Here is a 23,634-nt window from a genome sequence, read left to right on the forward strand (position 1 = left end):
CTGGTCAGGTCACCAACCGACGAACCGACCAAAGCAACGCGACGCGCGGCACACCAACGACACCAACGACACCAACAACAGCAACAACGACACCAACGACAGCGACTGGTGCGTGGCGACCACACTCGACGTCCAGTCCAGGAAGAGGATAACGCGAAGGAGCAAGTTGAGGAAGACGGGCCACGGACTGGAGCATGTCTGGTAGCGGAGCAAGAGCAAGAGGCAATGGAGGACACATGGCGGGAGCAGGAGGGCATGCGGGGCGTGGAGGAGGAGCTGGCGGAGGTGGTGGACATGGACATGGACATGGGCATGGGAATGGGCATGGGCATGGAGGAGGAGGTGGACATGCTCAGGGTCATCGACGGCGAAAGCGCGGAGTCTCGTTTGCGCATCCGTATGTGGCGGCGGATGGCGAGACAAAGTACTCGCTGCCACCTGCGGCGTATCCCCCGCCAGGCGCCGTCCCTCCTCCTGTGCATGTTCGTGTCTGGGTCGATGAGTTTACCTCGTGGGATGTGGCTACCCAACTAGTGGCCCTCTACACGCTCATAACCTCGCTCTCGCTCACTCTCCTCACCGCCCTCACTGCGTGGCTCCCGCTCGCCTCCAAGCGCGACTTTGTAGCAGAGCTGCCGGGCAACATCGTCCGCTCCATCCTGCTGTATCTCGACATGCGGACGCTGGCAAAGGCCACACAGGTGTCACGGGCGTGGCGCGCTCGCGCTGAAGATCAGCAGCTGTGGGAGGGCTACTGCAAGGCCGGCTGGCCCATGCACGTTCGTGCCCGCCTTGTGGCCCAGGAGGAGGCTCGTGCTCTGGCGGCATCGGCATCAGATGCCGCAGACTCGCTGGTGTTCTGGAAGGACGTTTTTCGCGAGCGTTACGTTGTCGACGCCGGCTGGGAGCGCGGTCTGTTTGCGCAGAGCGTGCTCGCCGACGCCGTCCCGCGTCGGTGCTTTGACTTTGACGACGACGTCGTCGCTCGCTCTGGCAAGATCGTGTCCGGCGGCTTCACCAGCGTCTACGTCACCGACCTGTACTCGGGCGAGCGAATGTCGTCTATTGACACCCATCACTCGTCGTGGATTTATTCGCTCCGCTACTCGACCGCCTTTGACGTGCTCGTCACCGGGTGCTGGGACGGCCTCGCGCGGGTCTTTTCGCTCTCGTCGGGCAAGTGCCTCGCACAGCTCGAGGGCCACAAGGGTGGAGTGTGGTCCATCGCGCCCGACTTTGCCGGCAACAAGGTGGTCTCGGCCTCTAACGACGCCACGCTCCGGGTGTGGGACATGAACACCACGGCATGCCTCAACGTGCTGCAGGGGCACGCCTCGGGCGTGTACGATGTCCAGCTCGTCAACGATGGCGTGCTCTCGTCGTCGCCGCTGGTGATCTCGGCCTCGGCTGACTACCATCTCAAAATGTGGGATATGCGCGCGTCCGGTCGCGAGGCATGCGTTGCTACGTTCAAGGGCCACTCGGACGTGGTCTCGTGCTGCCAAGTTGACGGCACCACCATGTTCTCTGGCTCGCACGACGGCCTCGTCAAGGCGTGGGACTTGGCGGCCGGCAAGTCGGCACCTGTCGCCAACTTCACCGGCGCACTGCACCGCATCAAGTGCCTTCAGTTTGACGACGCCAAGCTTGTTGCTGGCTCGACCGACGGCACTGTCCGGTTGTGGAATCGGCGCGACGTCAAGCTCGGCTCTGGCGGCGGCTCGGCGTACGACAACGCGTACGAGCCGATGTACACGCTCTACGGCCACACGTCCGAGGTCTCGGCCCTTGGCTTTAACGACAACAAGCTGGTCACGGCCTCACGCGACAACACCCTTCGCGTTTGGTCGGTCGTAGCTGACTCGGGCCTCATTGCCGAGCACGAGGCAGCCAAGGCCTCGCTCTCTGCCGCCGACGCCGCCGCCATCCGCACCGCACTGCCAGAGAACCCCAATCCGCTCTCGCTCTCAGTTCTTGTCTCGGACTCGCCAGGCAAGACGCCGAGCTCGCCTCTCAAGTCGCGTATGCGTCCGTCGTCGGCCTCGCCGTCGCGCCGCCCGCGAGCTCGCCCGTCGTCGGGCGCTCGGCCGCAGACCTCGTCGGGCGCCCGCCGGCGGCATCGTGACGAGTAGCCCTTTCCTACCTATCGCATTTAGGTGCAGCAAGCTGCAGAGCGAGTCACAAGCTACGGATCAAACACAATGAGCAGGGCTGTCACATTGTCCATCGAGCCCAAGTCAATTGCCCGCGCCACAAGCTGGTCCACGATGGCCTGCACGTCGAGGCCCGAATTGAGCCGGCGGACGACAAAGCCTGCGGCCACGTCAAAGGCCATGACGTCCCACAGGCCATCGCAAGCCATCAGCACAAAGTGTGCGTCGTCGGTGAGCTCAATCTTGTTGACAGACGGCACGGCCGTCAGGCCCGACGGCTTGCCTTTGGTGTACTGGTCATGCTTGAACGTGAGATCGCCGAGCGCTTTGGAGACTGCAATGGAGAACATCGAGCCCGGAAGGACCGGGTGCCGAAGCCGTCCGTTGGGCATTACCGTCCCGCCCAGCTGAGCCACCCGCTCGCGCTCTGCCGGGTTCTTGGCTGGGTTGTGGCAGGTGGTGAGCTCGGAAATGCCGGCCGTAGTGCATGTGAGGATGGCTTCCGAGTCACCGGCGTTGGCCACCCAGAGCGTTGTCCCGCGAAGATATGCCACCACTGCAGTCGTTCCGTCGTCGGCCTCGGTGCTAATGGCCGACTCGAGCCAACTCGTCTCGAGCGTAGCAAACGCCTGCGTGAGCGCAGCCTCAGGATCTTCGGCAAAGGCCGGCGCCGAGACAAGCGTCTCAATGATGTTGTCTGCACAGTACTTGGCACACTCAGCGCCCGAGTGGCCGTCAAAGACAGCAAATAGCGCGTGCCAACCGCCTTCAGGCAGCTCCATGGCAGCAGATGACGATGCGGCGCGGGCGGCCAGGTCGAGGCACACCAGATCGGCATCCTCCATCGTCTTGCGCTTGCCCTGATCATGCGCGACTGCAACCGAGAGACCCGACGTGCCAATAGCTGTTGCACGCGTCGGCACCGTCGTCACCTGGACTTCTGCCAGCGAGTGCGCCACTGGGCCAGCCTCGCTCACCATCGCGGCGCCGACAACGTCACCAAACTCGGCCACTTGCGCAGCTTCAAAGAACACCGCGTCGGCTCCGACGTCATCACCGCTCAGCACCAACGAGCCATCCGACGACAAACCATCTGAGCAGGATGACGATGACGATGACGATGAGGACGACGAAGAGGACGACGAGGATGAGGACGCGTGAAATGATGCGTTCGCGACGGAAGGTGCGGGCAGTGCGGCAGGTGGCGTCTCGCCCTCGTCGTTGGTCGGAAGTGCGGACATGGGTTGCTGGACGGAGAGGGAGGGGAGAGGGGGGGGGAAGGGGGGGGGGGAGGGAGGGAGGAGGAAGGAGGGGAGAGTGGTGGGCTGAGTGGACGTGCACGTGACCCGTCGCGAGGGTGAGGTGGGTGAAGGGGCAAAGCACCCCCGTACCACACACACACCCCAAAGGTGCGGGGAGTGACCTGGGACCACGTGGCTGTTCGGGCGGGGGGGGAGGGGGGGGAGAGGGGGGGGGGGAGAAGCTGTTTGGCGATTTTCTCCTTCTTTCTCTTTTCTTGGTTTTTTGGGGGGCAACGTGGGTGGCGCTGATGCAGGATGCTCAAGCCAGGGAGAGGTCCTTGGCGGTGGTGGAGATGATGTAGTCAAGCTTGGGGAAGTTGCTGTGGAGATAGGCGTTGCCCTGGGAGTAGATGAGCTCCTGGTTCGGCTCCTGCTGGTAGCCGGCGTAGATGGCGTCAACGACATCCATACCCTGGGTGACGGTACCGATGCCGGCAAAGCCCATGCCGTCAAGGCGCGAGTTGTCGGCAAAGTTAATGAACAGCTGGGTGGTGCGGGTGTTGGGCCCGGCGGCAGCGTAGGAGAGCACGCCGCGGGTGTTGGAGAGCTTGACCGGATCGTCCTTGATCTCCTTGTTCATCCACTCCTTGGAGACGGCCGGTGAGCCCGAGATGCCAAACTGAACCACAAACTGCGGGACGACACGGAAGAACCCGTTGAGGTCGTAGTACGAAGCCGAGCCGGCTGGCGAGCCGAGCGTCACAAGCTCCCACAGCCGGTCAGCGCCGAGCGGCGCATCCGCCCGGTTGACCTCGAGAAGGAACGACGAGTTGTTGTTGACCGTGGTGTGGAACTGGATGGAGGAGGAGGGAGGAGGGGGAGGTAGTCGCCGTGGCGGTGGTTGGGTGAGTGGGCGCGGTGGGGATGCGATGCGGGGTGGGGTGGGGGTGGGGGGGTGGGGGGAGGGGGGGGTGGGGGCATGCGTACCTCGACCGAGTACTTGGCCGGAGCGGTGGCGGCTGCAGAGGCCGCAAGGAGGGCCAGGATGGCGAAGAGAGGAAGAAGGTGATGCATGGTGTGGGTGCCCAGGGGGTAGGGGGGGGGAGTGTGGTGGTGGCGATGCCTGCCTGGCAAAGGTCACGCGTGTCTCGAGCAGTGACAGGTCGGGCTGGGAGCCGTGGCAGTTGGCTCGTTGGTTGGTCGGCTGGCAATTGATTGGTTTGGGCCGCGTGGCTGGGGATGACGTAATTGGAGCGGTGGCGGGCGCAAAACAAGGTGTGTTTCGGCCAGCCCCGACACGCAGCAGCCTGACTCAACGCAACCGCACACACTCCACACGCTCACACACCATACCATCACCGTGAGCACCATTACTTCCATCTGGGTCTCTCTGCTGGTAGCGTGCTTGATACTCGGCGTGACGTGTGATCTGTACACCTGTGACGAGACAGACACCATCTATAACAACAACATCCTCATCATCAACAACATGGCTCAGGCAAGTGCGGCTGCGGCCACGCTTCGGGGAATCTCGCAGGTCATCAAGGCTGTGCCGACGTCGGATGGCGCAGGCGTGCGGCTGATGCGGACGATCGGGACGCGCAAGCTCGACTCGCTTGATCCGTTTCTTCTGCTCGACGAGTTTAAGTCGGACGATCCGAGCGGGTACATTGCCGGCTTTCCCGACCATCCGCACCGTGTACGTGGCGAGGGCAGCATGATAGCCAGAGATCCTGTTTGCTCGCGATGACAGTAGCTTCCCCCGCTCCCCCCCCCCCCCCCTCTCCCCGCAATCACTCACATCGGGCTGGCGCTGCGCAGGGCTTTGAGACGGTGACGTACATGCTTGCTGGGCGGATGGAGCACAAGGACTCGGTGGGCAACACCGGGAACTTGGTGCCGGGCTCAGTCCAGTGGATGACGGCCGGCTCGGGCATCATCCACTCGGAGATGCCCAAGATGGAGGAGGGCCTCATGTGGGGCTTCCAGCTGTGGTGCAACTTGCCGGCTGCGCAGAAGATGACTCCGCCGCGGTACCAGGACATTCCGCCGGAGGATGTGCCCGAGGTGACGTCTGCGTCGGGCGCGACGGTCCGCATCATCGCTGGCGAGTTTGAAGGCTCGCCCGGCGCGGTGACTGGGGTGGCGACGGCCCCGTTCTACTTTGACATTGCGCTGCCCGAGGCCGAGGCCAGCGTCTCGGTCCCTGTTCCGGAGGGGCACAACGCGTTTGTGTACGTGTTTGATGGCGAAGTGAGCGTCGATGGCACGACGGTGCCGTGCCACGCCCTCGGCGTGCTTGACGATGGCGGCGCGGTCGAGGCGCGGGCCGTAGGCGGGCCGGCGCGCTTCCTGCTTGTCGGCGCCAAGCCGATCGGTGAGCCCGTGGCTCGCCACGGGCCGTTTGTCATGAACACCGATGAGGAGATCATGCAGGCGTTTATCGACTTCCGAAATGGCGAGCTTGTGCAGCCGCAGTAGGATTGCCAGTAAAGCAGAGCAGGTGCAGACGCCTACGAGAGCGGGGCGATGTAGTCGGCCGGTGGCGCAAGCGGCGACGACAGCAGGTGCGCGAGCAGGCCTGCACACGAGGTCGAAAACGCGTCGTTACCTGCAAGCGGGAGCCAGAGCGTGTGGATGTAGGTCACGATCTTGGACATCTGATGCGGGTACTGGCTCTGCAGCACAAAGCCGGCAATGTCCAGCAGCGAGTGAACGCAACCGAGGATGACTGGCTTGGGCTGGAGGTTGAGGAGGCGGGCAAGGACCTTCCACAGCGACGGAACGTCTGGGATCGAGACCAAGTACGCAACAAAGATCTGAAAGTACCCGCTCATGCGCTCCAGATACCGCTCGACGTTCTCGCCGCCGACTCGCCCGATGAGCCGGGCGTAGTTCTTGCCGACCTTGTCCTTGTCAAACGTCAGCGGAACGGTGTAGATGCAGCGGCGACAGAACTCAGCCCGCATGATGGCGTGCATGTTCGGCGAGTCGCGGACGAGGCGGGCGCAGATAACAGCGAGCGGAAAGACATTGGTCCGCTTGCCGCCAACCACCTGCTGGCCCTGGGTCACCACCTGCGTCGCCACCATCTGGAACAGCAGGTTCTGGACCTCGCCGGACATGCTCTTGGCAAACGAGTCAAAGACCTGCCAGAGCTGGGCAATCTTGCGCGGCTCGCTCGAGACTTGGTTGATCCGGGTAGTCACCTCCTTTTTGATGGCTGCCGCAGCCTCGGCCATTTTGGGGTTGCTCTCGGTCGTCTTGACCAGATTCTGCGCGGTCGCGCTTGTCTTGCACAGCTCGAGGTACTCGATGTACGCCAGCCCGGACGCAAACTCGCGCCCCGGATAGCCCTCCATCTTTTCGCCGCGAAGATTGGGGTCGGCCGCCTCGGCCGCCTGCGCTTCGGCCGCCTTGGCCGCAGCCTTGGCCGCCTCCTCAGCGGCTGCCTTGGCTTCAGCGGCAGCCTGCGCCTTGGCCTTGGCCGCAGCCAGCACCTCGGCCGCCAGATCGGCAGCGGCTTCGGCAGCGACGTCTGCAATCACCTCGGCGACGGCGTCGTTGATGGCGTCGAGGACCAGTGCCACCCGCTCTGCCTCGGCGGCCTTGGCCGCCAGGTACGCCTCGACCCGCGCCACACCGTCTGCGTTCTCGCTCTCGAACCGCTCGCGGAGCTGGACGCGGAGCAAGCCAAGCGCCACGTCGGTCCGCTCGTTGACGTCGGCAACTTGCGAGGCGAGCGCGGCATGGACCTTGTTGGCGGCGCCAAGCGAGGACTTTAGCTGCGCCGCCGCCGTACTTGCCGCCTTGGCCTCGTGCGCCGTCCACGACGCCGTCTGCTGTGCCTGCGACGCCGCCACCTCGGCCTGCCGCTCGTCCTCGATGAGCCGCAGTGGCTCCACCGTGAGGTCGCGGAGAGGGGGCATGCGCTGCGTGCGCTGCGCAATCCCTTGCCCGTGTGCGCCAATGCTGCTGGCCACGCCAGCGTACATGCTTGCAGAGTCAAGCACCTCGTCCGACATCTCGCCGTCGTCCGACGCCGACATCGCGCTCTGTCGCACGTTAGAGTCGATTTCGCTCGGGTCGTCGACGTCGACGTGGAGGACCGGCGCGCGGAAGGTGCGGGTCGGGCTCACGCTGGGCGCGCCCGAGCCAGCACCCGCCCGCGACCGAGGCGGCGGCGAGGCTCGGCTGCCCGCGCTCGATCCAGTCGCAAACACCGCCGCATGCGGCGCAAGGAGCCCGATGTCGGAAGACTGCGACGAGTCGCTCTCCGAATCCGAGTCCAGCTCAACTCGGAAGCCGCTGCGATTGGCGGCACGTGGCGGGTGTGCCGGCCGCGCCGGCCGAGACAGCTGCCGCGATGATGGCCGCGACGATGGCCGAGACGATGGCCGCGTCGGTGATGCCTGGCCGCGCAAGTCCGGAGCCAACGAGAGCGAAGCCATCGACTGCGACAGTGACCGCGAGCGGTCGGCATCCGGCTCGGGTGTGCCCCACGAGAGGCCGGCATGGCCCACCCGGCCCACCCGCCCACTGCGGCGGACTCGCCCAACACTGGCCAGTGCTGGCGACGCCAGCCTGCTCCGCGGCGCCTTATTGGGCGTAGGAGTATGTACATGGCGGGGCACCGGCTCGCGGACCGCAGCCGAGAGCAGCGACGACGACGACGGCCGGGCCAGAGCAGGAGCCGGCGCCGGCGACAGATCCAAGTCGGCGAGCAGCGAGTCGGGCGTCAGCTCGCGCGAATCGTAGCGCAACCGGCCATGCGAGGTGTTGTCGAACGAGAGCGACTTGCGGGGGCTGCGACCACTTGCGGCCGGCTGTGGAGAAGGATGTCGAAGGAGGGTGAGGAAGGGGGGAGGGGGAGGGGAAGGGGGGAGGGGTGATTGGAGGGGAGGGGGGGGGGCAGTGATCGGACTGGGCGGCGGCAGGGGGAGGGGACGCGGAAAGGGGGAGGGGAAGGCATAGGGGCGTACCGAAGCGTTGGGGTAAAGGGGCCCGACGGGGAGACGGAGAGTAGGCATGTGTGGCAAAGAACGACATGGACTCGGCCGACTGTGGAGCGAGTGGCGAGCGAGGACCTGGAGTGGCGCCGAACGCTGCGCCTCGAGCCGAGTGGGGTGTGGCTGCGGGGGCTGTTGTGTGTTGAGGCGGGCATCGCGGCGGGGAGGCACAGTCGGCATCGTCATTCAATGATCACCGGCTGATACTAGTCGGCTTTCGCGGCAACCGCGCTGAAACTACAGTCGTCTGCGGGTGCGCTCGTTCTCGGGACAGCCCGAGACCATGAGATGCTGGACCCAGCCCTCTTCGCCCGGGGGGATGTCGTCGTGGCAGAGCGGACAGCGCGAGAAGCGCTTGGGATCCTTGGCGACGAGGCACTCGCGGGCGGCAACATGCGATGGATAGTCGGTGTTGTGGACCGGCTCCTTGCACCGCGGGCAGACCTTATACGAGCCGCGGCGTTCGCACTCTTCGAGCAGATGCTCGTGGAGCGAGGCAACCTCGACGGTCTCGTGGCAGGCCGGGCAGGCGGTGAGGACGGGACATGACTCAAAGTAGTGCTCGTCAAGCTTTCGCTTGGTGAACGTGGGGTTCTTCTCGCCGCAGAAGATGCAAGTCTGGTCGATGTTCCAGTCGTTGGAGTAGACCTCCTGATTGACCTCGCGGGCCGGCGTCGCCACTTGGCGCTCGGGCGTGATGTTGATGGAAGGACCCTCATCGAACGAGGTTCGCCGCGGGCGGCGCAGCCCATCGGCGTCGACCCGGTCGCGCGGCGGCGTGGTGCTGGCTGGTGGCGGGCCAGAGGCCGGGCCGGCACCCGGCGCCGGCGGTGACATCCCTGGGTTGACATTGATGTTGATGTTGATGTCCTTGGTTCCCGACCGCCCGTGCGAGTGCCCGCGCCGACCCTTACCCGGCGAGATGCGGACCGAATGCGCGTGAGGGTTGTCCGCGTCCGGCACCACGTCCACCTCAATGGAGTCCTCTGAGTAGTACTCGTACTCGTCGTCGTCGACCGGAGGCGGCAGCTGCGAAGTGAGCCCGCGCCCGCGGCCTCGGCCTCGGCCTCGCCCGCGTCCACGACCTGCGCCACCGCGTCCACGCCCGCGTCCACGCCCGCGCCCACGCCCGCGCCCACGCCCACGTCCGCGCCCGCGCTCTGCACCTCGTCCGCGCCCGCGTCCACGTCCGCGTCCGCGTCCGCGCCCTGCGCCGCCCTGGCTGGCTGCAACTTGCGTGCCCGCCGGCAGTGCCGCGCGAATCTCCTTGAGCAGATGTGGTGAGATGCGCTTGTCGAGCGCGTCCTCCACCGCGCTGGAGTACTGCGGGTACAGCGCGCAGAGAAGGTTGACGGCGGCTGTGCGAACTTCCTTGGACGCGTTACTAAACGCGTGAGTGTGGCAAAAGTCGAGCGCGTCGTGAACGTCGACGGTGGTGGCATCGAGACCAAAGGCGGTGACGAGTGCGGTGAGAATGCGGAGACGGGCGAGGATGATACGGAACTGAGCACCTGGCTTGACCTGCTTGAGAATGCGGACGCCGATAGGCTCGGCGCCGACGACACGCATGTACGACATGGCGTCAAGCGCCTCTAGGGCCGAGTCAGCAACACGAGCTTGGGCGTTAGCCGACTTGGCGAGGAGGGTGGTAATAAAGGCGTTGACGGCGGTAGTGAGCTGCGAGTCAGGGACGGCGTCGGCAAAGGCGTTGAGGACCTGCGGCATGGCCTCCATGGCGGCGGCAAAGACAGAGGCGATGCGATCTTCGAGGCCGACAACAAGAACCTCGGTGAGCGCCGAGAGGAGCGACGCTGGCGAGGCGGTGTTGTCAAAGTCGCCGCGAATGGCGGCGGTGGTAATGCGCTCGAGAGCAGCCTTGCGGAGCTGCCACTTTTTTGAGTACAGCATGCAGAGCGTGCCCTCACCAAACAGTTCGATAAGGTGCCCCACCTGCTGGGCCTTGGCCTTGGACAGTGGCTCTGCGTCAGACGAGCCGGCGTCCATGGCCTGCATGGTGGCCTCAAAGCCGCCGCCGCTGCCGCCCGGCTTGATCGCGCGAGAGGCGCGCGAGTCGTCCGACCCTCGAGACATTGCGCGCTGAGGCGGCTCGGCCGGTGGGGCGCGCTTGGCCGGCGGCGCACGCTTGGCCGGCGGCGGGGCGTCAGCGACTTGGTCTTGTTCGGCTCGCTCAAAATGGGCCGGAGCTTGTGCCGCGCCGCGAGCCGGGCGGATCGGCCGCTCGGATGGGTCGCCGCTTGCAGGCGGGGCAGTCCGCGTCGGCGGCGGAACCGAGTCCTCGTTGAGCTCACTCATTTCGACAACCATGAATCCCCCTTGCGGAGCAGCGTGGCTCTCTGGCGGCGAGCCGGCCGAGTACTCGGAGTCTTGCGGTGGCGAGGCCGGCTGCTGGTGCGACTGCTGGCGCGGCTGCTGGCGCGACTGCTGCTGACGCGACTGCTGCTGACGCGGCTGCTGGCGCGACTGCTGGCGCGGCTGCTGCTGGTGATGCTGCTGGCGCGGCGGTGGTGCCGGCTCAGGGTTGGCGGGCAGAGGGCGTGCGCCATGGGCCAGTGGCGGCGGTGGTGGGCCAGCTGACGACGACGCCGATGGGTTGTGGTCGTTGAGGAACATGGCGTCCGAGTGCGGGAGCGAGGCCTCGGACGGAACGTTCCGCGGAGTGGCGAGTGCGGACGACGGACGGGCCATGACCGAGCCAAAGGCCTGCTGGCGGAGGCGGTCGATCTCTACCTTGATTCGTTTGGCCTCGTCGTAGGCCTCGCGGTCGACAGCAGCAAGCTTACGGGCCTCAAGGGCGGCGAGCTCGACACCGACCTCCTTCAGAAACTCAATCTGCTGCTTGATCTGCTGGCACGCATCGTAGTTTTCAGCCCGCTGAGCGTCAGCCTTGGCGGCCTCGAGCTTGCGGAGCATGCGGGCAGTGGCGACGTCGAACGAGAGGTCAAAGGAGAGGTCGTCCATGGGATCGACGTTGGAGGCCTTGTTGATGAGGCCCCACACCGCCGGATTGTCGTGGAGCATGGCGCCTGAGACGGGGCCCGGCGGAGCGTCAGCTGCGACGAGGCCGAGGCGCGCGGCGGCGGCGTCGACCTGGGCGGCCTGCACGACGTCGCCGAGGACGTTGATGGCGATGAGACCGACCTGGTTGTACAGATTGTACTTGTTGATGTGGCACTTGTGGACAACAAGCTTGACAAACTCGCCGATGGCGTCGATGTGGACCGACTTGAGCTCTCGGGCCTTGTACTCGGTCCTACGGTTCGAGTCGAGCGACATGTAGCCCAGGCGCTGGTACTGGATGCTCTCGAGGGCCCGCGGCTTGGACGGCGGCAGGTTGCCGACAAACAGCTCAATCTTCGTCGCCACAAGGTACTGGTGCGAGTAGAACTGCAGCTTGCGGATGCGAGCGGGTGCGTCAAAGGCGAGCACAATCTCCAGCGGGTAGTCACAGAACCGCGGCGAGCGCCAGCCCTTGGTGTGCGGCGTGTGCCGCTCGAGTTCGACCACAGGATGCTCGTCGTCCTCGCCGGAGCATGCCACGACAGTGAATTTGAGCTTGCTCGGCATGGCAAGGCTGCCCTGTGCGGGTTGCGGGTGAAGGGGGGGGGGGGGGAGGAGGTGAGTGGCGTGACAAAGGCGCGGCGGGCGGTGGGTGGTGGTTGCCTGCTAAAACGCGCGCCAATGGCGGCCAACTTTGAATGTTCATTCATTCACCAGCCATTCACAGGCTCTGGCTGGCGCGTACCGTGTCCAGGAGTGGGGGGGGGGGAAGGAGGGCAAAGGAGGGAGGGGGGGAGAGGGAGGGAGGGGGGAGTGAAAGAAAAGGTCGATGTGGGGGGGGGGGAGCCAAAGTGGGGTGAGGTGGAGATGGGAGAGAGGGTGTGGGAGAGGAGAGGTCCGACGACCGGGGGGAGGAAGCCTGAAGGTGGCGGGACGAAGCAGTGAGCTGAGTCGCGTGCGCGCTGGTGGCCGAGTGTGAGCTTGGGGCATGGTAGCCTGCAACGATTAATTGAGGCTGTGAACAGAGTGTGGGACGGTGATGGGGAGTGGCGTAGGCGCAACGGGTGCTGCGGCGGATGCGGTAAGTGTGAGGGCTCCCGGGAGGGTTGCCAAGGGCTCGGCCGAGGTGTCCGAGGTGTCGGTGGACGACGGGTAGCGCGGCGAGATCCGCGGCGAGATGGAGCGCGGCGAGATGGAGTGTGGCGAGTGGAGGTGGAGATCGACGTCGTGGAGCGAGTCAAAGAGCGAGCCAGGGACTGGGCGCGGTAGCGAGAGATCGTTGGCCGAGGAGCGCGGGGCGATTGAGTCTAGCTCGGCTTCAAGCTTGATGGCGGAGGGGTTGACGTAGGCACCGGCAAAGTCTGCGGCAAGAGCATGGGTGTCAAGGCCCGAGTGGACGTCGCGTGGGAGATTGTCGTCGACGACGAAAACGGAAAGTGGATGCGGGCGTAAGTGAGGGCGAGGATGGTGGGCAGAACGATGCAGGTGACGACGGCCTGGGCGGCTGAGCCGCGGGCGAGGACAAAGCCCATCGAGGCGAGCGAGAAGATGACGAGCGAGGCGTAGATAAAGACCATGCAGTGCGGGATCATGGAGCCTCCCGACTCATACTTTTCGGGTGAACAAAGAGGAGGTTGTAGCGGTCGGCAAAGTGCTTGCACACAAAGTACATGAGAGCGGTGGGGACGATGAGCGGGGCGATGGTGGCGTAGGTAAGGGCAACGGTGAAGATGGAGATGCCGTCGACCCACTCGACGTAGTACTCAAACGCCTCCGGCTCGCCGAGCAGCGAGGCTAGCGCGTCGGATGGGAGTGAGGCGTACTTGCCGGACGTCTTCCACAGGTAGAGCAGGATAGGGCCGGTACGGAAGAAGCGGGCGACAGTGACGACTAAGGTGACGATGATAACGTAGGACATAAAGAACGACGACGAGTTGCCGAGCGAGGCCGCGAGGCGGCGGAGCACGTCCTTGGACGTCATGTCATGGAGCTGCGAGGCAGCCGACGAGGTCGAGGTGACAAGCATTGGCAGGACGAGAGTGTTGGCGATGAGGAACCAAAAGTACTTTTTGAGTACCGCACGCTCCATCGTCGACTTGAAGTGGAACCGCTCCGGGACGGCGAGCGCCATGAGGATGTAGGGGAGGCCAACTCGGAAGCCAATAAGCAGCAGCGACGGGATGAGGTAGGCAAAGACCATGTGGGCGCCGGGCTTGTCGCCGAGCGAGGAAAAGGCCGACGAGTGCTCGATGACCACGTTGAGCGAGAGAAGGAGGCCGACCGGAATCTGCCAGAAGAGCATGAGCGCGATGAGGATGGCATAGTTGGCGGCCTGGCGGAGCTTTTTCGACGACCACGAGACCGAGAGGTTATCCCAGATGATGTCCTGCGGATCAGGGGCCATGCGGATGGCGACCGAGCCGTGCTCAAGGGCGGCGACGATGGAAGCCTCGTCGGGCGAGAGGTTCTCGCGGGCGAGTGTGGCGGCAAAGCGTTCGTTGGTGGCGCGCCACGCCTGGCGCGGTGTGGCAAAGGTGGCAAAGCCGACGCCAGTTCCGCACGCAGTGTGCGAGAGCAGGGTGGCGCGGAGCTCTACAGCCGCGTCTGACGCAGCGTCTTCAAAGTGCGACCCAGCGTCGACGCGGACGCAGCAGCAGCCACGGCAGATGCAGCGGGAGATAGTGCGGGGCGGCGGCGCGGCCGAGTGCGCCAGCAGTGGCGCGTGCTCCAAGGCGGCGGCGTCGTTGTCACGGTTGTCGCGGCTGTCGCCTGATGCCGAGTCGAGGAGGGCATGGGTGAGACGAAGGCCGGCGCGGGCGGCGTCGAGGCGGCGGTAGGCCGAGGCGGCGGCGTACCAGTCGATGGCGACCCAAGCGTGGAGGGTGTCAAGCGAGCGAAAGTGTGCTGCGAGGGCGGTGGCGAGGGCGGCAGGGTCAACGACCGAGGTGGGGAGGCCCAACATGTAGACCGACTGGTTCTGGACGACTTTGCGGGCGAGGTGATGGCGGCGGGCGTCGAGATACATGTCGCCGATGCGGAAGAGGAGGGCGGCGGTGGCGGCAGCGGTGAGGCAGGTGACGGCGACCATGGGCCAGAGGCGCGGCGAGGCGATGGCAATATGGACGGCGGTGGTGTACTGGAAGAGGCAGTCGTGCAACGTCTCGCGGCCGGCCCAAAAGTGATGGGCAGGAGGAGGCCGACGGTCACGACGGAGAGCAGGCCGAGGAACCACATGAGGTACGCCTGGGTCCGCAGGTACAGCGCCGCGTCGAGGCCGCACAACTCTTCAAACTCGGTGAACGAGCTCGACCACGCTTGCGTCGCCCACGACCGGTACGCCGTCGGACGGCGGTTGTGCGGCTTGAAGAAGTACACGTGCGGGAAGCGCCGCCGGAGGACGACCAGCCACAGCACGAGCCCTGCCGCGAACATGGCGCCCGCCGCCGAGATCACCAGCACCATGCCCGAGGCGTCGGTGGAGAAGCACGGGACCTGTGTCGGTTGCACAAACGCCGCGGGTGCTGGCGGCGCCGGTGGTGCCGGCGGAGCCGAGCCCCCGAGAGCCTGCCACGGCATAGTGTGGGGTGTAGAGTGAGTGGGGTGTGGGAGGGGGGGGGGGCAAGGGGGGGGGGGGGGGAGGCGGTGACAATGGCGCGACAACACGCGACTCGGACGTGGGAGCGGATGGCACGGCTGGAGCAGGCGGACGGGCAAGAGCGGCAGGTGGAGCTGGAAGCGGTGGTAGCAGCGCTGCCGAGCGGGCAGGCGGCATTTGCATATGGGTCAGGCGCGTTCCGGCAGCGCGGCTATGCAGCCGACGAGCAGCCGATGCTGGACGTGGTGATGGTGGTGGACGATGCAGTGGCATGGCATGCCGAGGCGCTGGCCGATCCGCAGCTGGCGATGCACTACGGCGGCGTGCGCGCGCTGGGTCCGCGCGCACTGGCCGCCGTCCAACGCTGGGGCATGGGTGTGTACTACAACCCGTACGTCGAGCTTGCTGGCCGCAAGGTCAAGTATGGCGTCGTCGAAGCCGCTGCCCTTGTGGACGACCTCACCTCGTGGTCACACCTTTACCTTGCTGGTCGGCTGCACAAGCCCGTAGCATGGATCGGCGTCGAGCCGCTACCGATCGAGCTCACTGCTGCAGTCGACGCCAATGTCGACGCCGCGCTGCGTGCGAGCTGGATCATGCTCGGCGCTGCACCTGCGAGCGACTCGCTCCCCGCCACGCGGATCTACGAGGCCATTGCCTCGCTCTCGTACATGGGCGATCCGCGGTTTGCGGTCGGCGCCGAGACTCCCTCCAAGGTCCCCAATATTGTCGCCGGCAACCGCGACGGCTTTGACGCCCTCTACGGTCCACGCCTTGATGCCTCGCCGCTGTTTGAGCGCTCAGCAGATGGAGGCTGGGAACTGGCACCGCAGCGCGAGCTTCCGCGACTCCCGTCTGCAGTCGCCCGTGCACTGCCTTCTGGTTCAGCCGGTCTCACTCCCGGCGGCCTGGCCTCCCCCGCCACGGCCGCCACCCTCGCCTCGGCCATCCGCGGAATCGTTGGCGGGTCCGCCGCCAAGGTTCAGATCGCCAAGGGTGTTGTCACCGCTGGCGTCTTTGGCTCGATCCGGTATGCGCTGGAGAAGCTGGCAAAAGGCGGCGGCGGTGAGTGCAATGCCACGCTCGGTCGACTATGCTCGCCTGGGTCCGTCATGTCATTGTTGCGGATGTTTCGGCCGTGCCTCTCGGCTCTGTACACGCGCGGTCGGGCGGGGCGAGTTCATCGGTTGCGCATTTCGCCACAGTCTAGTGGTCGCTACAGGCATGCTACGGACATAAACGTAAGGTCTCCATCATGGTCGCAGGATGCACTACATGGTGCTTGGGTTTCCAGGGCTAGATGTGGGCGAGAAGGTCAGGAAATGGCGAATAGCGGACTGCCCGACAAATTTGGTCGAGGCAACCTCAAACTTTGCCAGATCATAAATATATATAAACACAAATGCAAAAATATATATTTCAATATTTCAAACTAACAATATCAAAAATTGTGTTGTGATTGCCTGTCAAGTTATATAAAATGATTATTTTGGTAAATTTTGGTCACATTTTGCAGCTTTTTTTACTGTTTGTTACTTCCACGCTTGGCCGACAGTCGGCCCAAAGCCCCGACCCACTCAGTCAAGCCGACCGGCGCCACTGAACACACACATGGCTGCGCGCAACCCGGGGCCTCATCGCTCCAGCCATAACCCAACCAGACCCAGGCTCGTTCCTTTTATCATCAAGAGATACGTAAATCATGCTAAAGGTTGCCAGAGTTCCATGCCGACGAGACCACGCTGTCGTCGTCAGTGTCGCGCAGGCCCGACCTCGACCTTGATCGCGACCGCGAGACGCCCGAAGTGATGGACTTTGTGGATCCGGACCGGAAAGACCGCGACGACCGCGAAGGGACTGTGATTGTGGCCCCAGAGCGAACGCTCGGACGGACCTGAACCTTGAATTCGCTCCGGCGCCCGCTCAGCGTCCGTGACATGCTAAGTTTGCGAGCCCGTGGTGGAAGCGACGAGGTGGGGGCGGCCGACGCGGCAGCTGACAGCGTGGCCGATGGTGCCATGCTCACTGTGGATGATGCAAAAGCAATCGAGCCAACTGATGACGCGCTGTCGTACATGTCAATCTGGCTCGCTTCAAGCTCGTCTCGAGTCTCAGTTCCGCGAGTCCCTGTTCCACTCGAGACCGAGAGGGAGTTACGGCGCCGCCCGGCTGTCAGTCGCGCCGCCGCAATGCTCCGTCGCCGGTTGCGCTTGCCGCTGGCAGCCTTGAGCAGAGAGCGCTTGGCAGCGAGTGCCGCCTCCTCCATGCCACCTGGATCTGACGTCGATCGGTGGCGGACGAGCCCGCTGCTGACTGGTCGCGTCACGGTTAGGCCGTTGTCCGACATGGCGTCGCGGGCGATCGATCGCCGGCGGAGCGGGACAGAACTTATTGTCGAGTTGAGCTTATCAATCCGGCTCGTGAGCGAGCGCTTCCTGCTCGTGGCGTTGCTGGTGGCGGGGCGGATCTTAGGCGGGTCCGCCTCTGACAAAGAAGCTTGGAGCATGAGCTCGGCGAGTGCGGGCTCGTTGGCATCGGGACTCGGCTTGGCCATAATAATTGTCGGCTGTACGGGCATGGCGCGACGGATAATGACCACTCCGTCGCCATCGCCACCATTACTCTCGAGCGAGTCGGCTGGTTCGATCGAGCACGATGCCGCCAGTCGATCTTCAACAAGCTTCATCGCTGCCCGCGACATCAGCACGCCATCGACGAGATGGGACTCGACAAAAGTGCGCGCGTGACGTGCGTCGAGCGCCACCGCGGCGCGGCCGTGGCAGTCGAGCACGCTCTCTACCGCCCGCACCACCTCGTCGAGCTGCCACGTCTTGTACGTCGAGACCTCGTGCCACGTGTCGATGCACACCCCACCAACAGGAATGGTGGTCGCCGCACTCCCCGCCACCGCCACAAACAGAGCCGGTCCGCTCGGCCGTAATGGGCTGGTGGCCGCAGCAACTGCATGCCGGCGGCGAGCCCGGATGGCCACACCTGCCACCAGGCAGAGCAAGAAAAAGAGACCGACCATGGCACTTGCAACCAGGATCATCGGAAGAGCAGGACTCGGCGCCGCGTCGACCGCTATCGCTTCCCCACATGGCCCGCCGCCGCACACACCGCACGCGTTGAGCTCGAGGCCCGAGCTAGGATGCCCGTCGCAGCCGAGGCAGCTCCGTGAGTCGCCAAAGCACACGCCACAGACGTCGACGGTGTAGTTTTGGCCAAAGCATACGCCGCAGCGATCTTTGCCCTGTCCGCCACCAAAGCACACCCCGCAGGCGTCGACGTCCGCGTTGCCTCCGCCGCACACGCCGCATGTGTCCTGTAGAGAGTTGTTGCCAAAGCATATGCCGCACTCGTCGCGATGGAGATCGGCAAACGCCAGACTATCGGCCGCCGACCAGCACACCCCGCAGCCGTCCGTCCTCGCATCGCCGCCGCACACCCCGAGGCAGTCGTACTGCATTCCGCCGGGTGCACACGTCGTGTTGCAACTTGTTGCACCGCCAGCGCACACACCACATGCGTCAACAATCGCACCGCCGTTGCTCATCGGCAGTCCATTGCAGCCGATACACGTCCCGCCATCGCCGCCGCACACTCCGCACACGTCGAACACCAAGCCGCTATTCGGGACACCGTCACATCCGGCGCAGCTCCGCCCGTCGCCGAAGCACACCCGCACGCGTCCTTGGCTGCACCGCCACCAAAGCATACCCCGCAGTCGTCCTTGTCTTCGTTCTGCCCGTCGCACACCCCGCAATCGTCCATCGTCGCGTTGGTAACGCGCCCGGTCTGGCCACCGACGCACACACCACACCTGTCGAGCCGGGCAAAACCGTTGCACATTCCGGCGCAGTCGCGCACGCCGGACTCACACGGACGGGCAGCAATCGGCGCGGGGGCGCGGGTGGTGGCGGTGGCGACGGTGGCGGTGGAAAAGGCGGCGGGTATGGTGGCGGAGGGGGTGGCGGGAATGGTGGCGGAGGCGACGGCGGAGGAGGAGGCGGTGGCGGAGATGGCGGCGGCGGTGGCGGAGATGGTGGTGGTGGCGGCGCAGGCGTGACCAGAGTGCCCACGCATGCCGTAGTTGTCGTTCCCGACACACCCTGGGCCAAGTGGGCAAAGAACTGTGGCGGGAGAGTAACGGTAAAGGCACGAATGTCGGCCACATGCCCATCAAACTCGCCGCCGATCACTGTGGCTGGGGCAAAGCCGCCTGCGGTGGCAATCTCGGCCAGAAACGCGTCCGATAGCGCAGCAGTACCGAGCGGAAGCGGTGCAGGAATGCCGTTAATATAGAGCCGCAGGACCTTGAACGTGGCCGAATACAGTGCCCCGATGTGGAACCAAGCCTCGGCGCCCAGCTCTGTTGAGACATCGGCTGAAATTGTGGTCGCGGTCGGAGTTACCGCGCCGTCCGAGACTGTGAACACAATCGTCTCGGAGTTCGCATCCAGCGCAAGCGCCCACCCAGGCGAGCCGCTCGTGGGAGACGTAGGGCCGCGCTGAAGAATGCTAGGCTGTGCAACGCCGTGGAAAGTAGGCGCGTTAACTCGCATCCAAAGCGAGAGGCTCAAATCGCGGTGGCCAACGGCATACAGTGCTGCCGGCAGCGTCACCGAGTCACCTGGCAGGATACCGGCAAGGTCAAGGTAGCCGCGGAAGAGGCCGTCGTCGAGGGCGTAGAATGGTGCCGCAGAGTCAAAGCCCACGCTTGGGCTACCCGAGCTAACGGTTCCGGTCGAGCCGTCGATCGCGTCGTCCAGCATCGACGCCGGCGAAGCCGAGACAAAGCGCAGGGCTGAGAAGCCGCCGGGACTTGCGCCGACCGTCGCGCGCGTCAGTGTTGCGCACACACTCGCGTTGTGGCTCCCGCCGGACGGGGTCGGGTCAAAGCGCAGGCCATTGAGCGCAGCGTTGAGAACTGACTCGGTCGCCGACGCCACTATTCGGGTATCAGCCGTACCATCGCCGGTCGTGAACAAGATACCCGACGAGGTGGCAAGCGTCAGCGTCCCGCCAGTGGCGTCGAGCGTGAGCACCGGATCCACCGGCATAAGTGTGCTGACGCCCTCCAGAAACGGCACAATATCTAGCTCCGAGCAGCCAGCTGCAATTAGCCGTGTGCCGCTCCCCTCGAGATGCAGTGCGGTCTTGTCAACGGCGCTGGATCCGGGAGAGTTCAGCACGCTACCCTGGTTGAATAGCGCGGCCAGGTCTGGTGATGCCACCCGCTCGCCGCGCGGCCACGTACTCGGCATTGTCCAGTACACATCGGCCGACCCGAGTTGCCGCGAAGAGATGTCTGCGCCAGCGCCGGTTGCAGCTCCTGGTGCCGCCCGCACTGCGTCAAGCGCCTCAGCTCGAACCCGCAGATTGAGCGGACCGGCCTCGAGCGTCTCGTTGGCGGCGGCGGTCACGATCGAGGCCGAGACGATCCGCCCGCTGGGCGGCACGCCAAGAGGCGCAAACGCCAGTCGGGTAACAACCGGTGTGCCGGGCCCCGGGACGTACGGTTGAGCGAGAGCATGACCGAGAAAGACATCAGCGGTCGGAGCGAACACTGTTCCGGCCGTGCCCATGCCCGAGCTTACTTTCAGTTCAAATGCCGCCGCCGCCGCCGGCGAGTCTGCATCCAGCGGCACCAGCAGCGGCATCTCGCCGTAGCCATCATCGACCGATACCTCGGTGGAAGAACCTGCTGTGAACACAACCTGAGATCCATGGAAAATAGTCGGTGGGAGAGAGGCTGGGAACGTGAGGACTGAGGCGCAGTCGGCACACATAGACGTGACCTGCAGCATCGGCGCCGCAATCGGGCCGTACCACGACGTGGTGTCCGGCACGTAGCCCGCAAACTGGCGCGCTCCGCCGTCGCTCTCCTTGCACGACGACGACGGGACAGCGATGAGTAGCGCGACGTGTCCGCCTGCGGTCCAGCCGGGCAGGGCCCGGACGTGGTCCAGGAGCGGCGTGAGGTCCGGCGAGGTGGCTGTCGGCGTCTCAAGCTGTCCGTTGGCGCAGACATCGGTGGTACCCGGCAGCGTCCATGGGATGACGGGAGGCGCACGCGAGCGGCCCGAGAGCACGCCGCCGTCCGACGCACCGAACGGTGCAGGTGTTGCCGAGTTCTCGACGTGGATGACGACGGCGCAGGCGCTGCTCACGGACGTCGTCTGCGCAGGCACAAGCGAGAGCACAGCCGCCGCCACCTCGTCGGAGGCTCCGACCTCGAGCCGAAACCGTAGCCCGATCCACGTCGTGAGCGGGGCGTTCAGGGCAAGGCTCGTCGGAACGACCGTCGTTCCGTTTGCCAGTTGAACCGCAGTGTCCGTCGCAGCCTCTACGCGCGTCCGCTGCACCTTTGGGATCGCGCCTACCGGGAGCCCTACGCCTACCAACACCACCACACACACCGCCACGACTGCTTTCCACTGCCAAAGCCCGTGCCTCTTTCCTTGCTGCCGCCGTCGACTCGGCGGCCGAAGCATAGCGGGCAAAAGTGCGGCTCGGTCAAGTGGTGGTCAATTGCCCGCATTTGGCTAACACAGAGCAGCAACGGGTCAAACCCAATTTGGCAGAGGTCTACCTGTCACCGCGGTTCCGACGACGGCTGGACTTGCCTGCTCCGCCCTTGCCCTTGGCCTTGGCCTTGGGTCTACCTTGCTTGGCTGCGCCCCTGGCCTTGCCCATTCCTCGGCCGTTGCCCTTGCGGCCTTTGGCTGACCGATCACGGGCCCGGCTCCCAACACGGACGCGAGTCCGAGGCCGGAGATGCGGGGCGAGAACCAAAGGCTCCGGCTCATCGGCATTGGCAGGCTCAGCCTCTGCGACAAGCCATGCGGCGAGAGGCTCGGCAACGGCAGGCTCTGACACTGCTGCGAGCACCTCGACCAAGCGGGCTCGGTCGATCAGGAGTCCGCACTCTTCGAGCAGCCACGATACCATGAACGGCGCGCCGGCAATGGCGGCGGCGGCAACAGCAGCGGAAGCGGCCTGCCGCAGCTCGGCGCGCGGCGTATGGTTAACGATAACAGGAAGGACCGCGCTCGCAAGGCTCACGTTGCCCGCAGCACACATGGAAACAAAGCCCTCGAGAGCTACCTGTGCGCATGCGGCCGGAGAGATGTGTGGATGGCACGCAAGCGTCAAAAACGTGCTAGCACAGCCAGAGCCGACCGCAGCGTACAACGCGGCCACGGATGCAGCCTGATTGTTGACCTCGCAGCCGGTGGTGGCCAGCACAACTTCCAACGCCTTGGCTTGTCCGGCTGCTGCGGCAGCGTGTAGCGCCATCCGGTGGGTATTGCTGGCATCACTTGCGAGCTCCAACAGGAGCTGCAGCGCATCGGCGTGGCCGCATCCGGCGGCCCGCACGATAGCCCCACATGCAACGGGTGCGCAAGCTCTACCGAGCCGAGCAACAAGAGCACGCACCACCTCCGTTTGGCCACATCCACCCGCAATGCCCGTCAGCATTGGCGCCAGCGTGCCAGCGCCGGTGTCGGCAGAGTCGATCGCAGCGAGGACAGCGTCGACGTCTCCGGCCATGCTCGCCGCAACGGCCGAGTAGAGCTCGGGCTGTGCCTGGCACATAAAGTCTAGCAGCACAGTCTGGCACGCTGCACTAACATGCAACACGCTTACGAGGAGCTTATCGCTCATGATCGGGCCGACCCGCTTGAGCAGACACGCCAAGATCTCGGGGCAGAACGGGAGGTGCGGTGGGGCGTGGGGCGAGTGCGGCGCCCAGACAACATTCTGGAAGCCCAGCATGCCGACGAACAGATTCTGTTCCAGATGGGATGTGAACGCGTCCGGCACCATGTCGATCAGCGCCGCCACCATCTCCGGTTTCTGCTCCGCGGCCGCGTCCATCACCAAACACAGCACCAGATGGACGCGATGATCGTCGTCGTCCTGCGAGCATAGCACACGACGGACAACGCCAAGATGCCCTCGGCGGACTGCCTCACGCAGAGCCTCCTTGCACTGCACCAACACGCCCGCATCGGCGCCGAGTGCAGGTACCAGAGCGGCAACAGTGCCGTCGTTGTTGGCAGCCAGGGCGCGTCGCAAGACCAGGTACGAGCTGTCACGCGGGTCAAACAACGCGTGCCGCGCACAGGTGCGCACAACAAGCTCCCGCCACGGTGCAGCATCGGCATCGGCGTCGGCAGTCGCACCAGCCGCGGAAGCCGCCACGGCGGTGAGCAGCAGCCGATTCACGGGTGGGGTGAGGGGGAGAGTCAGCGCCACATAGGCCGCACGCCATTCGCCCCGGGCGGCGCAGGCAGTCGGCCCGGCGCGGGCATACAGCAGGGCGCGGGCGTAGCCGTCGCCGAGGAGGGCGGCATGGAGGTACGAGTTGGTGGCGGCAAGGGCAACGACATCGCCGGCGGTCAGTACGCCCGAGCCATGAGCCACGGCGTGGACCAGCTCCGCGGGCAGGGTGTCTAGTCGCGGCAAGGGGGCGGGAGGCATGCAGTGTGTTGGGTGTGGAGGGCGGGGTGTGGTTGGGGGGGCATGAGGGGAGGATGGGGGGAAAGGGAGTGCCAAACCACGACCTTTTTGCGGCTGCGTCAAACGCGGCTCACCACACACAGCACACT

At 65.1% G+C, this 23,634-nt stretch overlaps 9 protein-coding genes across 9 annotated transcripts; 3 read left to right on the forward strand and 6 right to left on the reverse strand.

Annotated features, from left to right (window-relative positions):
- Positions 1-225: 225 nt before the first annotated feature.
- AMSG_07062 (F-box/WD repeat-containing protein 7) lies at positions 226-2,132 on the forward strand (the record flags this gene model as incomplete). Its single annotated transcript, XM_013901078.1, has 2 exons — positions 226-342; positions 375-2,132. The coding sequence occupies 2 exons, from the start codon at positions 226-228 to the stop codon at positions 2,130-2,132; spliced, it is 1,875 nt and encodes a 624-aa protein (XP_013756532.1).
- A 53-nt stretch (positions 2,133-2,185) lies between these two features.
- On the reverse strand, positions 2,186-3,246 carry AMSG_07063 (uncharacterized protein; the record flags this gene model as incomplete). Its single annotated transcript, XM_013901079.1, has 2 exons — positions 2,186-3,195; positions 3,237-3,246. 2 exons carry the CDS (start codon positions 3,244-3,246, stop codon positions 2,186-2,188), a joined length of 1,020 nt encoding a protein of 339 aa, XP_013756533.1.
- Positions 3,247-3,638: 392 nt separating this feature from the next.
- Positions 3,639-4,498, reverse strand: AMSG_07064 (peptidyl-prolyl cis-trans isomerase). The gene is made up of 2 exons (XM_013901080.1): positions 4,382-4,498; positions 3,639-4,247 (listed from the first exon to the last, which is right to left on the reverse strand). Exons 1-2 carry the CDS (start codon positions 4,466-4,468, stop codon positions 3,714-3,716), a joined length of 621 nt encoding a protein of 206 aa, XP_013756534.1. The 5' UTR covers positions 4,469-4,498; the 3' UTR covers positions 3,639-3,713.
- A 214-nt stretch (positions 4,499-4,712) lies between these two features.
- AMSG_07065 (pirin domain-containing protein) lies at positions 4,713-5,905 on the forward strand. The gene is made up of 2 exons (XM_013901081.1): positions 4,713-5,093; positions 5,216-5,905. The coding sequence occupies exons 1-2, from the start codon at positions 4,884-4,886 to the stop codon at positions 5,873-5,875; spliced, it is 870 nt and encodes a 289-aa protein (XP_013756535.1). The 5' UTR covers positions 4,713-4,883; the 3' UTR covers positions 5,876-5,905.
- On the reverse strand, positions 5,815-8,443 carry AMSG_12033 (uncharacterized protein; the record flags this gene model as incomplete). Its single annotated transcript, XM_013901110.1, has 2 exons — positions 5,815-8,200; positions 8,412-8,443. 2 exons carry the CDS (start codon positions 8,441-8,443, stop codon positions 5,908-5,910), a joined length of 2,325 nt encoding a protein of 774 aa, XP_013756564.1. The 3' UTR covers positions 5,815-5,907.
- A 129-nt stretch (positions 8,444-8,572) lies between these two features.
- Positions 8,573-12,222, reverse strand: AMSG_12034 (uncharacterized protein). The gene is made up of 2 exons (XM_013901111.1): positions 12,167-12,222; positions 8,573-12,000 (listed from the first exon to the last, which is right to left on the reverse strand). Exon 2 carries the CDS (start codon positions 11,986-11,988, stop codon positions 8,641-8,643), a length of 3,348 nt encoding a protein of 1,115 aa, XP_013756565.1. The 5' UTR covers positions 11,989-12,000; positions 12,167-12,222; the 3' UTR covers positions 8,573-8,640.
- Positions 12,223-12,407: 185 nt separating this feature from the next.
- AMSG_12035 (uncharacterized protein) lies at positions 12,408-14,997 on the reverse strand (the record flags this gene model as incomplete). Its single annotated transcript, XM_013901112.1, has 2 exons — positions 12,408-14,581; positions 14,623-14,997. The coding sequence occupies 2 exons, from the start codon at positions 14,995-14,997 to the stop codon at positions 13,010-13,012; spliced, it is 1,947 nt and encodes a 648-aa protein (XP_013756566.1). The 3' UTR covers positions 12,408-13,009.
- A 72-nt stretch (positions 14,998-15,069) lies between these two features.
- Positions 15,070-16,226, forward strand: AMSG_07069 (uncharacterized protein; the record flags this gene model as incomplete). Its single annotated transcript, XM_013901082.1, has 2 exons — positions 15,070-16,121; positions 16,196-16,226. The coding sequence occupies 2 exons, from the start codon at positions 15,070-15,072 to the stop codon at positions 16,224-16,226; spliced, it is 1,083 nt and encodes a 360-aa protein (XP_013756536.1).
- Positions 16,227-16,721: 495 nt separating this feature from the next.
- Positions 16,722-23,506, reverse strand: AMSG_07070 (uncharacterized protein; the record flags this gene model as incomplete). The annotated part of the gene is made up of 4 exons (XM_013901083.1): positions 16,722-18,675; positions 18,705-18,814; positions 19,087-21,410; positions 21,619-23,506. The coding sequence occupies 4 exons, from the start codon at positions 23,504-23,506 to the stop codon at positions 16,722-16,724; spliced, it is 6,276 nt and encodes a 2,091-aa protein (XP_013756537.1).
- Positions 23,507-23,634: the final 128 nt, after the last annotated feature.

The sequence above is a fragment of the Thecamonas trahens genome (genome assembly GCF_000142905.1).
Source record: "Thecamonas trahens ATCC 50062 unplaced genomic scaffold supercont1.32, whole genome shotgun sequence".
In the NCBI taxonomy this organism is placed as follows: Eukaryota; order Apusomonadida; family Apusomonadidae; genus Thecamonas; species Thecamonas trahens.